Source organism: Bubalus kerabau, chromosome 19 (assembly GCF_029407905.1).
Source record: "Bubalus kerabau isolate K-KA32 ecotype Philippines breed swamp buffalo chromosome 19, PCC_UOA_SB_1v2, whole genome shotgun sequence".
NCBI classification, from domain to species: Eukaryota; Metazoa; Chordata; class Mammalia; order Artiodactyla; family Bovidae; genus Bubalus; species Bubalus kerabau.
The window spans coordinates 15,086,638-15,103,127 of NC_073642.1; the positions used below are offsets into that span (position 1 = coordinate 15,086,638).

At 54.1% G+C, this 16,490-nt stretch overlaps 1 protein-coding gene across 3 annotated transcripts in view; it reads left to right on the forward strand.

Annotated features, from left to right (window-relative positions):
• Positions 1 to 5,148, forward strand: part of FAM174B (family with sequence similarity 174 member B) — a 40,659-nt gene extending 35,511 nt beyond the window's left edge. The window contains exons 3-4 of one of the 3 annotated variants that reach the window (XR_008705238.1): positions 3,415 to 3,506; positions 4,574 to 5,148. Coding sequence is in view for 2 of the 3 variants with exons in the window: in XM_055555580.1 (XP_055411555.1) it covers positions 237 to 315 (79 nt within the window). In the remaining variant the exon portion in view is untranslated. Of the gene's footprint in view, positions 1 to 236; positions 3,394 to 3,414; positions 4,223 to 4,573 lie in introns of those variants that run through there. The other 2 variants (XM_055555580.1, XM_055555581.1) reach the window with 2 other exon arrangements.
• Positions 5,149 to 16,490: the final 11,342 nt, after the last annotated feature.

A 16,490-nucleotide genomic window follows, 5' to 3' on the forward strand; every position in this document is an offset into this window, starting at 1 on the left:
TATTCTTGCCTGGAGAATCCCGTGGACAGAGGAGCTTAAGTCACAAAGAGTCGGGCACGACGGAAGTGACTTAAGCATGCAGAGCTAACCAGGTGGCCTATAGCTGTGAACCTAGGCCCCTCCCCAGGAGAGCACCCCAAAGTTCATGGCCTCAGGGAAACAGTGGGGTGAAAAGAAGAGAGTGGGGACTTTACGGCCAGCCTCCTCACCCCAATCCCCATCTTGGTTTTCCCCAGAACTTCCCAAATCCTGGTAGCAGTGGAGTCTGAAGCACAGCTGAGCACAGCACTCAGACTTGAGATCCAGAGCCGGTGACCTCCAGGGTGCTGGTATACGCCCCCAGAACTCCCTGTGGGGTGGATGAGCAGGTCTGTTTCCTTTGTCCGGCAGCAGCCTCCGAGGTTTAGTTCCGCTGGAGAGGGAGCCTGAGGAATCAGATGTGCTTGATTCCTTGTGGGCTCCCCTCCTCTTGATCCAGTTCCACCGGCTCTGTGTGTGTGTGTGCACACGAGGGTGTTTATTCCTATAAACACAAGGGGTGTCAACAGCTGCACATGGTGTATGTGGCAGGGGCCGGGGTGCAGGCAGAGAACCTATCAGAGAATCAGGGGGTGGGCCCTAAGGGCATCCGGAAGATGCAGTTCAACTAAATGGCAATTTGGGGATGCCAGTGAAAGGGAATTTTCAGCGCGTTGGTGGTATGTAAAGCTCACATCTCTGTGAGTGCTGACGGTCTGCTTTTTCCAGATTCAGCAGGGTCACTGGCTTGTGCTTCTGTTCACATGCACGTCTGCTCGGGCATAGCTCTTGGGAATCGGGCCCCTTTACTCTGGTCCGATTCTCGTTTTCGGAAACCTTTGCTGCTCCATCTCCTGGGTCCTGGCCCCTGCCCTTCATGCTCAACACTGAACTTGCAGCCGGATGCAGTGGAGAGCCTGATGGTGGGGTCAGGGCTGCTGGGAGGTCCTCAGGCTGCGTCTATAGAGTGGGGGTGAGTGCCTTGGCTCTGTAGATTGTGGATGTCAGTCAGTGGGAGTGAGCCGCCCACTCCCCAACCCAGAGAAGGGGGCATGTGGGTGATCTAAGCCTTCACAGTGTGGACGTGGCCATGGGGATTTATCTTTCTCTTCTCTACTCTGTTGAGTAGGGGACGCTAGTGGACAGTACGAGGATACCCCCCACCTTTTTTTTTTTAATTGGAGATAATTTCAAAGTTAAAAAATGTTGCAAAACAAATAGAGTATAGGGAACACCCAGATACACTTTACCTAGATTTTCCTATTTTAATATTTTGCCTCATTTGCCTTATGGTGGCTCTGTGTGTTCAGATTATTTTTTTCTGAACCATTTGAAATAAGTTACGTGTATCATGTCCCTTCCCCCCAAAATAAAGTGTGCATTTCCTAAAAATGGGATGTCCATATCTTTCAGTAATTAGCTACCTGATATTTATATTTGGGATCATATAACATCAAAGCTGTGGTTTTTCTAGAACTCATCTACAGATGTGAGAGTTGGATCATAACGAAGGCTGAGTGCTGAGGAATTGATGCTTTCGAGTTGTGCTGCTGGAGAAGACTCTTGAGAGTCCCTTGGACAACAAGGAGATCAAACCAGTCAATCCTAAAGGAAATAAAGCCTGAATATTCATTGGAAGAGCTGATGCTGAAGCTCCAAAATTTAGGCCACCTGATTCGAAGACCCAACTCACTGGAAAAGACCTTGATGCTGAGAAAGATTGGAGGCAGGAGGAGAAGAGGGTGACAGAAGATGAGATGGTTGGATGGCATTACTGACTCAATGGACATGAGTCTGAGCCAACTCTGGGAGACTGTGAAGGACAGGGAAGCCTGGCATGCTGCAGTCCATGGGGTTGAAAAGAGTCAGACACAATCTAGCAACTGAACAACAGCAATATCATGCAGAGAAGTTTGTTATTTTATAAGTTCTATTAAGTCCCTACTATTTTTTCATGTGATTTTATCATTGTTTAGCTGCTCAGTCATGTCTGACTCTTTTGCGACCCCATGGACTGTAGCCCACTAGGCTCCTCTGTTCATGGGATTTCCCAGATAAGAATACTGGAATGGTTGCCATTTCCTTCTCCAGCATATCTTCCTGACCCAGGAATTGAACCCATGTCTCTTGCACTGGCAGGTAGATTCTTTACTGCTGAGCCACCTGGGAAGCCCAGATTATATAATGCCCACGTTTAAACGTTAATAGATGGACACGTCTCAGATTTTCCCTCCTTTTGTAAGTCTTTGGATGATGTCTTGAATAGATTTAGTCTTTCAGCTTTCCTTGATCATTGCACAAATATCTCTTGCACCCCCTACAATTGTCTGATGCTGTGCTTGGTGCTGGTGTTTAAAGGTGAACAAGTTCAGACAAGCATCTCATCTGCAGGGAGCTCCCAGTTTAAACAAGAGACAGACATCAATCAGATTATTACATAAACCACAGGTCATAATCCACAAACCAGGAGCCGGCAGCTTACGGCCCCCAGACCAAACCTGGCCTACTGCCTGTTTTTTTTATGACTCCCGAGCCAAGAATGATTTTTACGGTTTTGATGGTTGGAAAAGAATCAAAAGAAGAATAACGTTTCATGACATGTAAAACTTAAATGCAGTTCAAACCTCGGCATCCACAAATAAGGTTTTATTGAAAAGAATCAAAAGAAGAATAATGTTTCATGACATGTAAAACTTAAATGCAGTTCAGACCTCGGCATCCACAAATAAGGTTTTATTGAAACTCAGCCACAAGCATTTCTAGCAGTTAGGTCGAGCAGCTGCCACAAAAACTAAAGGACCTGAAAAGTCAAAAATATCTAATACTCTCCGGACTTCTAAACAGGGAGAGCTTGCTGAGTAAGTGAGTGAAGTTGCTCAGTCGTGTCCAACTCTTTGCAACCCCATGGACTGTAGCCTACTAGGCTCCTCCGTCCATGGGGTTTTCCAGGCAAGAGTACTGGAGTGGGTTGCCAATTCCTTTTCCAAGCCCTGGTGTAAATACTCGCAGGAGTGCTAGGAAGGAGGGTTACAAGAAGAGAGGTTGTGTACAGAGGTCTGTGTGGGGACCTAGGAAAGGATGCTGATCTGGGAGCTGAGTGAAGGGAAGGCATTACCTGGAGGAGTGGGTGTGCATTGCAGGCAGCATGTTCAAAGGTCCTGGGGTTGAGGAGGGTGGGGTTTTCAAGAACTGAAAAGATGGCTTTTCAGTGTGATGGGAATAGAGGTGGGGTGGCAGCTCAGGAAGTGCTGCTGGAGGGGCATGGAGAAGGGTGCCATCTGCCCTGCCATGGTGACAGTGATTATGTGGCCTGGGGGATGGCCGTGGGTAGGGAGGGGTGGCAGTGGGTGTGCGGCTCTGCCAGAGGCCGCTGACTTGTTCTTCCTCTTCTTTTAGGTAAAACCTGTTCACCAGCGTGTCGGTGTCCTGTGGCAAGCTGGTCAGCTGAGGCTCGGGGTGTGAAAGATCTGGAAGCTGTCCCATCCGAGGTGTTGAAACCAAAACAAACATTATTTGTGCAACTCTGGCACACTCCTGTGTGTGTGTGTGTGCAACGTCGGCTCTGTGTGTCACTGCAGGAGACACCACCCTCCGGACGCCCCTTTAAAACGTCACCCCTTCCTTTCCTCCCCGAGAGGGCTTTTGCCTTGCTAAGGGGTAGAAACAGGCTGATTTTAAAAATAATTTTAAAGCAACTCTGTCGACAAAAGTGAGAGACATCAGAAGTGACCAAGGACCTAAGAGTTTCCGACAGTCCGCTCTCCTGGATCAGCGATGTGTTGGACATGGTTTTTCTGGGCTTGCTGGAGCGCTGGCCTTTCGTTGGTGGTGGCTGTGTCCAAGTTTTAGAGTGCGGGGCGTAGAGCTGCTCAGCTCGTACAAGGTGTAAACAAGTCCTTGTGGTTCCTTTTCTTTCCTTTTCCCAAAGGGTTCAGCGGAACTGGCCATGGCTAGCTCACAAAGAATTCTGAATATCAGGGAGAGACCTCTACCTGTGTTTGCTGTGAGTGTGTGAGTGTGTGTGTGTGTGTGTGTGTGTGTGTGTGTGTGTGTGTATACGTGAGATAATTTCTCCATCTCCAAAGAGAAGAGAAAGTGCTCACCCATCTTCAGTTAGTAACATCCGTTGTTTCTCTGCCCTGTCACCGTTCTACGTTGTTGGTCTTAGAAATGGAATTAAAACAAAAAAAAATCACTGTGATAATTTGAATGGTGATCTGGTTTGCTGATAAAAAACCCCTGCCAGGGACTGTTGGTCCAGGCCAGGCTGGTCCAGGAGCCCATCCGGATGCAGGTGCTGAGAGCAGGCGGGCCCCTCCCACAGGTGGGGCCGGGGGTCGGGGCGGCGGGCTGTCCCACAGCTCGAGCGCCCAACACTTGCCGGCTTCTGGAAGCGGGGCCTCGGGCTGACTTCTTGGGACGCTGGAGGCCTCCCGTCTCCCAGTGTCCTTCTGGCTAAAGTCTCCGGGCAGTGCCTTGGGGTGCTGGGGACTCTGTCCTTTCTGGAAGGATGTTTTTAAAATTTTTCTATCTCCTCTTTCCTGGCATTCTGCAGGGTTCCCATCTTTGCCTGTGTATTGGCTGCTTCACCGCTTGGGATGAAAAACTCCAGCCTTTTCCCACTTGCCTCCTCTATTCAAATTCTTCAGTTTCCTGAGAAGGGGGCTGCCCTGCTTTGGGGTCCCCTGGCTCCCAAGCCCCGCTGGGCCTGCCAGGCTGACTCGCCGGCCTGTGGGGGACAGAGGACAATGCTTGGGGATGGCCAGCCTGAAGGTGGGGGCCCGTTGCCCCTTGGCGCCTCCCGTGACCACACTGCTTTCGCTGGCCTCCCTTCTCCCTTTCTCTGCCCTGTTTGCCGGAGGGCTAGGACAGCTTTGTCTCTGCCATCCACTGTGTCTTCGCGGGGGGTGACTCAGTGGGCCGGGGCACCTGGGAGCTGTGTGCCCTCAGAACCTTCGAACTGGAGCCACGGCTCCCACTTGCCTTTCCATCCTTGGAGAAGCTGGTTCTTCTGCCTGATGCGTAAATGCCAGGTGCTTGCCACTGGGCCTGGCAGAGGCAGCCCCCAAGGATGACCTTCCAGATGCCAGGGCTCTGGCACCACAGGCTCTTAAATAAAAACCCTTCTGGCGCAAACTGTGTGCATTGCCTTGGATGTTTTCTGAGCTGGGAGTCCAGTAGGGTGCCTTCCTGTGATCAGAGAGGCGGACCTGAGGCTGGGAGGGGCAGAGATGGGGGACCATGGGCAGGTCCCTGGTCCTGGGAGTTTAGAAAAAAATCCCAGGGGCACGGCACACTGCCCCCCTTTGTCCACTGCACACCCCTCGCTGGTGGAGAGGCGGCAAGGTGAAGTAGGCAGGCCGGCCTTTGTGTCGACTGGAACTGGGGGGAGTGGGGTCCAGGCAGTGGGAAGAAGGGAGGGTGGGGTGGGAGAGGAGGCAATGGGGGGACCCTTCCATTACCTGCATTATCCAGCCCCTCCTCTGTGAAGATAAGTTCTGTTTCTTAAAAGCAGAGTGAGTTGGGCCTTGGAAAAGCAAAGTTGGGCTGGAGGGAATGTCAGAGCTGGTAGGTGGTCTTCCTCCCTCTTTTTGTTCTTTTCCTGGGCCCTTCAGAGGGGCCGACTTCATGGTGAAAGGGGCCCAAGGTCCAAAAGGATCCCACACCCCCAGCTTTCCCACATCTCTGCTTTCCTCCCTTGGTGGAAGTTCAGGTGTCCTTAAATGGGGGTACCCCGATCCCGAAGACCCAGTTCCCATTCTTTTACAAGTGCATGAAATTCAAAGTGTTAGTCCATCAGTTCAACTCTTTGTGACCCTATGGACTATAGCCCGCCAAGATCCTCTGCCTGTATTCTCCAGGCATGAATACTGGAGTGGGTTGCCATTCCCTTCTCGAGGCGATCTGCCTGACCCAAGGGATTGAACCTGGGGTTTCCTGCATTGCAGGCAGATTCTTTACCAGGCTTTATCTGAGCCACCAGGGAAGCCCCATCACATGTCCAGCATCAGATCTGAAAGGTGTGAATGCTGTGGAGACACAATCTAGTCTGGTGTCTTCTGGATTCACTTAAAAAATAGGACTGGAAGTTATGAGAAAAACATTTCAGACTGATTTAAAAAGCAAATTTTGATTAAAAGTGAATTTATTATAAAAGCAATGTTTTTATGGGGGACATTTTGGAAGATAGTTCATTATAAAGAAGATAAAATAAGTTATCAGATAACTCCAAATGGCATTTCAGTGTTTTCCCCTTCTCTCCCTCCCTCCCTTCCTTTGGTCATTTATCTGCATTTATCATTTGCAACCATTTATTGAGGACCCACTTATGCAGGGCTCTGTGTTAACTGGAAAGCTCAGGAAGTTGAGTCTGAAAGGAAGACCAGACACGGTGGCCTAGAGGGATGGCAGGGTGACAAGGGTGTGGCAGGGATGGGGGGTGGATAGGGGCCTCAGAAGCCTCGACAAGCGAAGGAGCCAGCTCTGCTTACACTTCTGTGCCTTTTCAACTGTTCTCTACACATTTGGGTCATATGACCTGATTTTTTTCACTTAGCATTATTAGCATTTCCCCGTGTCCACAAATATTTAACACTTTTTAAAAGAGACTTGGCATTGTATTTGGGAGAACTGCACCACCGAGGGACTCCATCTCTGATACCCGCAAAAGCAGAGGGACAGGAAGAGCCCCTTGGCCAAGCACAAGGAGTGAGGCCCCTGGGGTCTGAACTGCACCCCAAGGAGAGCTCAGACTATGGCTAGTTTCTTTTTCTCCTCCTCCTCTTTCCTCCCTTTTAGGCCCCTTCCTGGGGAAGGATGAGGTCGACCTGAGTGCGGAGCTTGGCTCATTCCGGTCTAGTGTCATCTCTGCTCGCGCCCAGGCCCGGCTGTGTGTGGTTCTGACCCTTCGCTGTCTGCACCCTGGTCGAGCAGCTCAGGGACCGTCCATGTGGCACTGAGTGGAGCTCACAAAGGGCAGCTGCTGCCCTGGCTCCCGACCTGCGCGCAGCAGGCTCATCAGAGCCCTACCTGGCTTCCCAAAACCGCCGTGGGCGTGGTGTCAGCACGTGTCCCCTGTGGTCCCGAGGTGCATTGGGGGTCCCGGAGCACTGGCCCCCCCACCCTGTCCTGGAAGCGGCCGTCGAAGGAGGTCAGGATTCAGTCTTATGTGTTTTCAGATGTCTATCCAAAGGTCCAGGCATCACTGATATGGGATGCCGCCTCTGTCGTGCACTACTACGTTCAACATCAGAGGTTTGTGTTGAAAGTTTTGCAGCGTACCTCTGCGGTGCTGCTGGTCATCCTTGGAACGAGATCCCAGGGCCTGGACGGAGCCGACCCCAAAGTCTGCACCCCGGGATGGAGCACCGCGGAGCGAGACGACGCTGGAAAGTGTAGGGCAGGGGTTCAGGTTGGGGTCGCAGAGTCCAGCACTGTCGGTCCACACTTGAGGAGACTCGGGCTCTGGAGTTGGCGGGAGCTTCGGCCCTCTCCCTCACTGGGGGTAAGTTCCCGCCGAGCCCGAAGCGTCTGTACCCAGAACCCTAAGCAAGACCCAGCCGGAGGCCGCTGCCTTCGCCTCGCCTCGCGGCTCTCCGCGCCCCGGCTGGCGCGGCGGGGGTGCTGGGGGCTGTGTCTCCGCACCCCGGCACTGGAGAGGCTGTGGCGACAGCCTGCGGGGCCGGGGGTGGATTCGGGCCCCCCTATAAAAACACACACACAAACACACCTCAGATTGACAACACGGTGCCCCCCGAGGGAGACCGCCGTCAGGGCGTTCCCGAAGGTGGTCAGGCGCCAAGACTCAAGAGTCTGAAAGCCCCGAACCTCACCTGGCCTGCCCAAAGAGCACTGCGGCCGGTGGGGGCACCCCGACACCCCGACACTTTGCCCCCGCCCCACCCTGGCCGACCTCAGCTTCCGCTGCGGCGACATCGGCTGCACGTCTCCTGGTACTGAGGAGCCTCCCGACGATGCACTCGCCGGACCTCATCATGTGGGCCCTCAAAGAGCAGGCCTGTGGCCTGGGACTCTGCATTTCCAACAAGCTCCCAGGCGAGGCCTCATCCCGGAGAGCTAGAAGGCAGCGGGCTCCCTGCGCCCCGCCCGGCGCCACGGCCCCAGGCCTTCCCGAGTTCCGGCCCCCAGGCCTTGGCCCGTCTTCCGCCACAGCCCGTAGTTACCGCGATGCCCGCCCCCAACCCGGCCCCGATGTCCCAGCTGGAGGGTCACCCATGGTCCCTCGTCCCAGATACTGGAGGCCAGAAAGCCAGCAGGGGCTTGCCCGACGTGCCTTGGAGGGAGAGCGGGGACTTAGAGGGGCGGCAGGTCCCTTCCCGTGCGCAGGAGAACCATCCTGCTTGGAGGATCAGAGTTTCCAGGTTCCTGGGTACCTGGTAAGATGGTCCTGATGTCTAAGGAAGGGTTAAAACTAGTCTGAGTGGAGGGTTGGTTGTCAACGCTCCTGCATGTCTGGGCTCTTCCTGGTGAGCAGGGGGAAAAAACAAAAAAACTTCAAAAAGTACTACTGAGTTTCCTTCTCAGAACCTACAGGTGAAAAGCTCCAATTCAGAGAGGGTGTCTTGCCCATGAGGAAAAGCCAGCCGCCCACTGCAGGGCTCACCTGGTCCCGCAGGGCTCACCTGGTCCTGCAGGCCAGGTCATCTGGAGGCAGCGGCCTGGGTCCTGCCTGGAGCCCAGTGCCTTGTTAAGTCCCTGATGACAGGCCAGGTCTCAGGCGCACTGAGCCACAGGCGCCACGCCAGCACCCGCTGCGGCATGGGTCTGAAGAAGCGTAAGAGAATCATGCAGGTGGATGGGTGGCTGTGCCAATTCTGAGCGGGCGTGGGGGAAGACTGCAGGGCGGGGGTCCCTAGGCCTGACTCCCAGGAGGACCCAGTGGCAGAGGGGAGGAGCTGCGTAGCTCGGGCTCCATGCAACTGCTGCGAACTGGGGAGGGGGACGTGAATGGGGCCGTTTGGGGTGGCACACGTCTCCATCCAACGAGACGTTGCTCTCAGAGAAGGGCAAGGTGGCACGCCACCCCTAAGCCCTTGAGAAGGCAGAGGAGTCAGCCGCCAGCAAGTCTCCTCCTGAGGAAAGCCTGAACCTCCCGAAGCACCACCCACCCCCCCAATCTCTCTCTCCCCGACCGTGAACTCATCAGGTGCGTCTCCCAGCTGGCTCCCCAGAGCCCCACTGGCCTCTCTCTGGGGTCCCCTGGGCGCACCCGCTTACCTTCCCAGGCCCTGATGTCAGCCGAGTCATCTTTGACTCAATGTCTATTCTCCTCCTCCGCCCTCCCCGCCCCCACCCGGTGGCTCCCCGGTCCTGTCGCATCTCCGGGCATCCTAAGTTTTCCCCTGCCACCATGCTTCCCACCCACAACCCCTGCTCTGGTCAGGATCCCTCCTCCGGAGACCCTAAACTCCTAGCTAGTTTCCTAACTGGTCTCTCAGCCCCTGGGCGCCCCGGGCTCTGCCCACCTTCTTTGCAGGGAGGGCAGTGGACCCAAGTGCTCCTTTGGTCAATAAACCTTCAGCGGCTCCCTGTTGCCAACAGATTAAAAGTCCAAACTCTTTAACTCAGCCCTGGAGGCTCTTCACAGCCTCTCCCAGCCCCTACTGGCCCTCCGTTTCCCCTCGCCCCGCCAGTCACCTGCCCAGCCCTTTTGTTTGCATCCAGCCAACCTCCTCAGTGGTTTCTGGATGAGCCACACACCGTGCCTTTCCAGTTCAGATCCAGTTCAAGGTCTGCTTCTCCGTGGTGATATCGCCCACCGCGCTGGGTGATGGCTCTGGTGGCACTCTGCAGAGGGGTCTGTTCTCTGAGGTGGCCGGGCCCTGTTGGCATCTAAGATAGCGGGATCTCAGAGGCCAGCACCCTTTGCGTGCGCTTGTCGGTCGCCTGCGGGCTTGAGACCATGGGGTCATTTTGGCCTCCTGGTTTCTGCCTTCTGCACATCTGCAGCTGTATTTATTTACCAGGCCACCCTGGGTGTGAGATGCCATTAAGGCTGCATCATATGAAATATTCAGGGGCAGTGCTGTGACTTTCTGGAGGAACGGGGGCGGGTGTTCCGGGGAGGGCTGACCCTGCGTGTCACAGGTGCGCGTGCACACACTTCTACAAGGGGCTTCAGACATTTGCTGCTTTTAAACCTTCTTTCCTCTTGCCACTGGAGTGTCCCCTGGGCCCCCGATCAGCGTCCAGCCTCGCATGGAGTCTCGCCAACACCCCTTTCTTCTCCCACCCTCTCTTGACTCTGTATGCTCCCCTTCCATCCCTTCCCCCTCAATCAAAAGCATCAGCCCTCCCCCTACTTGTTGGGGGCAGTTAGTCCCCACTCTTCGCTGAGCCTTGGGATGGTCTCCCTCAGGCTCTGGGGAACCTCGCCTCCTTCCATGAGTCTTGATCATACCCTTCCTTGCTGCCTCTGCCCCAAGAAAACAGCACTCTTTGTCTCAAAAGGGGCTGTTACTCTGACGTTGCCCCCACGTACTTGCGGATATAACCGCAAGGCCAGCCAGCGCTCACTGGCCAGCCTCTCCCTTATGATGCTCTAGCTTCTGGGTGGGTGTGGACTGGAATGCTTTGTGTGTGTATGTGTGTGTGTGCCAAGTCTGGGCACTTGGTCGGGGGAGCAGTGATCACTTTTGATAGTGACAATGACGGTAGTATGAGGATCTGGCGGTCAGTGACCTTGGAAATAGCTTTAGAGTGAAGGATGGTGTGTCAACCAGCATTTCACTTGGAGAGTACTCTGCAAGCCCAGCCGCGATCCAGTCACCTGTAAAGTCTCATACAAAAGGAGAAGATGAAAGAAGAGGTACATCAGGAGAGCTAGGAGGAGGGGCCCCCAGTATTTGTAAAGGAAGGGGGGAGTACATCACTGCAGTACTCATTGCAGTCGGTACATCACTGGCCGTCCTGAGTCTCTTGGCCTCTTGGGAGATGCTGTGATTTCATTCATTCGCCCTATTCTGCCAGGCACTGTTCTAGGAACTGGGAACACCCAGGAGGACAGGACAGACTCAACTTCCGCTGCCGTCAAATTTATGCTAAGCAAAAGCACAGGTGGTGGTCAGCCAGCCCCTGAATGGAACTTGAAGGGACAGACGGGGACTCTGGTTGGAGGATGGATGATCCAGAGGGAGGCTCAGAAGGAATGGCTATGAGGTGGGCTGTGTCCAGAGACCATCATGGGGGCTACTTTCCTGCCAAAGAGCCTGATTTCCCAGCATCAGACATCCTCTCTCCAAGGGCAGGGCTACCCTGCTCCTGAGAGAGCCTCATGACTCCTTGCAAAGACAAATGTGGGAGAAGAGGGGATGGGTGCCGATGGTTCCAATCTGGATTCTTTCAACTGTCACTCGGGCAGGATGAGCCCTCCAGGAATTATCCAGCTGATTTCTAGAGAACCTGCAAGGCATCTAGATCCAGTTTCATCCCAGAAAAGGGCACAGTGAGGGGAGGGCGTCTGTTTGGGTCTGCCCCCAGGCTCAGACATTTCAGCATCCCTGACAGGTGACTCCCGTGAGTCTCTAGGCAGCGGGACCCACCAGGATTTCCTGGTGGGGAAGGAGTTCCAGGATGGCTCTCTCTTTGTAGGAAAAGTTGGAGGCTTAGGTTGACGCTGTCTTCTGGAGAGGACTCTTCTCTGCTGCAGGCATGTACCTGCTGGCCGTGACAGACGGGACCACCACAATCCAAGTTCATAGTCGGAGGTGCCCGAACCAACTCGATGACAGGAAGCTGAGCTGCAAGTGCTCATTCTGGTTCCCCGTGCACTCAGAGGGTAGCCCTTCCCGGGGGTCAGGGTTAAAGGAGGTGAGGGAGGGCTCGCTGGACTCCCTTTTGTCTACAAACCCACTGGGCGCACAGCTCGGTTTCTGAGCAGATTTGTCTGGATCCACCAGTGCCCTCAAGGCAAAAGCAGCTTCGAGAGCTGGGTGTACTGTTCTGGGTTCTCTTCTCTATGACTCTGCCCAGTAATTCCCTTCTATCTTGATATCTCTTTGATGCCTTTAAGAAGATTGTCCATTTTATAATATTCTAGCTTTTGCTTTTTTTTTTTTTAAAGTGTCTCCAGGGGATAGTTTCAAAGGCCTAATGGGCCATTTCCACCAACGGAAGTCCTAAATTACTTTTCTCAGTGCCACCCTGTCATGGGGCTCCTGGCCAGCTTCAGAGGTGCCCACCCTGGGAGGAGAGCGTCCCTCAGAGCCGTGGTGGGGGACGGGCAGAGGGAGAGGGTTGGGCCCTGGGTCTTTGGGGCAGAAAGAACTCAGAGGGACAGCCTCAGGTCAGGGTCAGAGGCCTGCCCACCTTCCCAGGAGGGTATGCAGGGTCCCGCCACTGGGCCACCCAGGGAAGCCTCTCACGCTGGCCTCTTCATTCATTGGCTATTGAGTCCTTATTTTTCTCAGGGACTTCAGGATAGGAACAACCAGAAGGAAAGAAGAAGAGTCAGGCATGCGGGGTGGGCCTGCAGACTCAGAGCTCCAGAGAGGAGGGATCAAATTGCCTGCAGATATAAGGCACCCACAGATTTTTAGGGGACTCCCACCTAAGCCTTTAGGTAGGGTATTCTGGTTTTTTTTGCCCTGAACTTAGGCAATATTATGAGAGACCCAAGTGGAAATCAAATTACATTTACATTTGTTCAAATTCACTCCAATTATTTCCCCATATATATGTATTCTACCCATCCATTTAGCTATTTATGTTACGATGCTCAGCGTGTGTCTCTGACCCAGGGTGTGCCTCTGCCGTGTCTCATGCACTTCTGTGCCAACGGTCGCTTATTTGGCAGAGGACATGTTGTATTTATGCCTCTCTTATTACCAATATCAAATAAGGAGGAAGAGAGAGGCAGTGAGGAGACTGAGTCCAGAAGGTCTAGATGGCCGCCAGGTACTTGGGAGGCTGGGGGTGAGCCCGAGGAGACACGGGGACAAAAGCTAAAGACAGCAATATTTTCTCTTTTGTGTCAAACGCTGCACGCTCTCTGCAATGTAAGTCATCTCCACAAAAACCCACCCTTCCTGCCAATTTGCAAAATCCCCTACAGGCCTGGGTTGGTTGCATTTGGGGTTCCTGCCACCCCTTAGTTCAACAACGTTTCCAAGGACATGGATGGGGTCTCCTGAGGAATGCACTGTCTTTTATCTGAATATTCTCCTATTCCAGGACCTTTACGTGGTTTCTTCCAAAAAACCTTCTTGCACGAGCCTCTGACGATTGCCTTCTCTGATCATTTCAAAGGATAGATTCCTGAAAAGGGGGATCTCAGGGCAAAAGCTTTTGGTGCATTTTATACCATTGCTTTTGTTTTTCCTGCAGAGTTTATACCAGCTTGCACGCCAAGAAGCTGCAGATGGTCACGTGAGCCTCACTGGACACTCCTGTGAACATACCTTGTCCTGACTCTGTGATTCCTCACCCTTCTGTCAATTCCATGTGTGTCCTGGAAACAGCCCGGGAGGAGGGAGGAGTCAGGGTTGTCGGAAGGGCTTACAGACCTCAGAGGATCGGAGAGGAGGGTGTGGATGCTAGGGAGGTATGCCTACAGCCCATGCTAATAGCCCCTGGGAGGAGGTGTTTGTTTGTTTGTTTGTTTTTTTAATGATTAGTTTGGCCTTGGAGTTGATCAGTTTTGGATACCAAAGAAAACCAGGCTTCTGAGCTTGTGAAGCCAGGTCAGAGGTCCTCCTGCCTCCTCTGGGCCTCCCGTGGCCTCTAGGGGCAAGGATGCTCCTAGGTGGTGAGCCAGCCAGCCCTTCCGGCAACCTCCTTGGGCAGCTCGGCTGGCAGGGAGGGACCCCCCTCAGTCTCATGGTTGCACAGGTCTTGATTCATTCATTTCACAAATATTTACTGAGCACTTACTATGCGTCAAGCCCTAATGTGAGCATGAGGCGGGGCGGGTGGGTCACACCAGCCAACAAAACAGAGGGAAACAGCCCTGCCCGTCTAGACTTCATATTCTCAGACACGTTTTTCTGCTTGAGTATCACCTTAGAAATCTTTCACCCTCGGAGTTGGACTTCCCTCTCTCTGTGCTTCACGGCCCTCCCCTCCCCACGAGGCTGACTTGGTCCTGGATCAAGGATGGCTCCCCCAGGGCTTGTATTTGTCGCAGCTTAGTGTGTATACATTTTCTATAGCTTCTATTCCCAGCCTCTGGGGACTGAGTGGACCCCTTTGACAAGTTTAGACTGGAGGGTAGTAGGGGCAAGTTTCAGGGAAACCAGAGCTTAGCATTGGCACCAGCAGGCTTTCAGTGGAGTGGGGGGAAAAATGCAGGGCTCCGGGGCCTTGGGGGTGGCCTGGGCACTGGTCAGATGCAGCCTGTGGCATATTCCCTGGGCGGCCCGGATTCAGTACAGATTCATTCAGCTGCGTGTTGTGACCTGAGATCCTGGCACTGCTGGGGTTTAGATGTCTTCAGAAGGCAGCAGTTGAAGAAAGGACTTGATCCAGCCCTAAGTATCTTCTGGATGCGTTCATTTTCATTCTCTCTTGTGTCGCGTCACATGGATTGAGGAATGGGATGGGCCGCGTATTTGCATGATTGCAATCTAGCACGTTTCCCTGCGTGTGAGTGACTGAGCTCCTGTAAGCCCGGCCTGTCACTGGCAGGGTGGGGGCGTGGCCTGCTGGCTGGGCCCCTCCCCCCCATCCAAGTCATCCGCAACCCTCCGGGTCCCGTGGCCTCCTGCGCTCCCGGCCAGGGGTCAACAGAGGGCCAAAACACTCCTGTGCTATCCTGCCACGTCCCGCAAAGGGGCTTCTCACGGTCCCTGGCCTTAGACATCAGCTTGAGGAAGCAAACGTGAAACACAGCTCCTTCCCCATTGTCCCCAGTCAGACCAGTCCCACCAGACATTTCTTGGTCTCTTCTGTAGACTTGGCCAAGACTTCAGCAAGGCTGGGGCACGGGGGTGGGGGTGGGGGTGGCAGGCTGAGCCATAGAGAGTTCTCAGAAACCGTCACCAGGGCCCTCCCAGCCCCCTGATAACCATTTCTCCTCCCCCAATCCTGTCCTGTGAGAAGAAGTCCTCCACTGTAAGTCTAAGCTGGCACATTCCGGCCCCTAGGGGTGCTCGACGCCGTGAGATACCGAGATGCTGTCCACTCACAGAGCAGCCCACCCCCACCCCCCAGGGGCAGGTAAGGGGCCTTGTCACCTGCTAAATCTGGATGTGGGCCCTCGGGTGGCCCTTCTGTCTGAAGTGCCGTGGGAGACTCTGATGCCGCCAGGGCAGGCGCTCCATCCACCCCCCACCCCGCACCCCCGTCTCCCACCCCCGTCAGGAGACAGCTTCCTGGGAGGACAGGGGAGCCCCCTCGGGTCTCATGAAACTCCTGAGTCCCAGAGTCAGGTGTGGACGGGTGAGGCCAGGGGGGGTTCCATGCCTTCCTCGAGGCAAGCAGTCCTTCTCTCGATAAAAGGGCTGTTGGTGCGTCTTCTGTATCTGCCTCTGTGAGTAAATGAAGTGGTTAGGCAGGGTCGCTGGGGTCCCCCCGTCGCCCCAGGTGTGGGCATATTTTGGGGGATATTTTAACGGGGCCCAGGGAGGGGCTATCCTATTAGGTTCCATGGCATGCCGACACATGCTTTTACAAACTGTGTTGCTTTAAAAGTATGAACTCTGGAAGCATCCTAGAGGGCGTCTTAACAGCCGTCCCAGGGTGAGCGTCTCTTCCAGCCTGGGGGGACCACTGTTTGCTTCCCTCCTGCTTGAGGATGATGCTGGGCTGAGAACAGCAATTTTCTTCCTAAGACACAATTCTCCTCCAAAGGAGCGTTCTAAGCGTGGAGAGCAAACACACCAGCCCATCCTTGTAGAATTTCTTGGTTTCTCTCTTTTATATGTGTCCCGTCAGGCCATGGCAGTGTGTTCCAGGGCCAACAGAAGCAGCCTGGCAGGAATCGGCTGGCTCTCGATATTTGATTGCTTTTTTAGAGCCCAGTAAAGGGGACTGTTGTTTCCGAGGGCCCCTGGAAACACACACGTGGGCCACAACGTCAGGACCGGCTGAGCATTCTGAATGCCTGCTTCTGGCCCCTGCAGCCCCTGCACCCCGCAAAACTCAGCACTCTCCTGTTAACGGCTTCAGTCAGAATCAAACAAGGCGTGTGCCCTGAGCCGGGACGCAGCTGGGTCAAGCAGAAGGAAAGGGCGGAGTCCTCCAATAAACTGTTGATACTTATCTCTGATATGGCAGCCGCACTGGGGGCCAGGGCTTCCTCCCTTCTGTACTCAGGCCCCTTCCCGGGAGCTGGGGAAGCTCTCAGGGAGATGGTTGCGGAAATGAAAAACAACCCCCCGATGAGAGGCCTCTTTTGAGAACGGACTTCCAGACCTGCCTTTAAACAGAGGTGCAGCGAGCGGAGGCTGACACCATCCAGAGGTGCGGGAGAGAGTGTATGAATGTGTAACCCTTCATTTAAATCACTGCCCAGT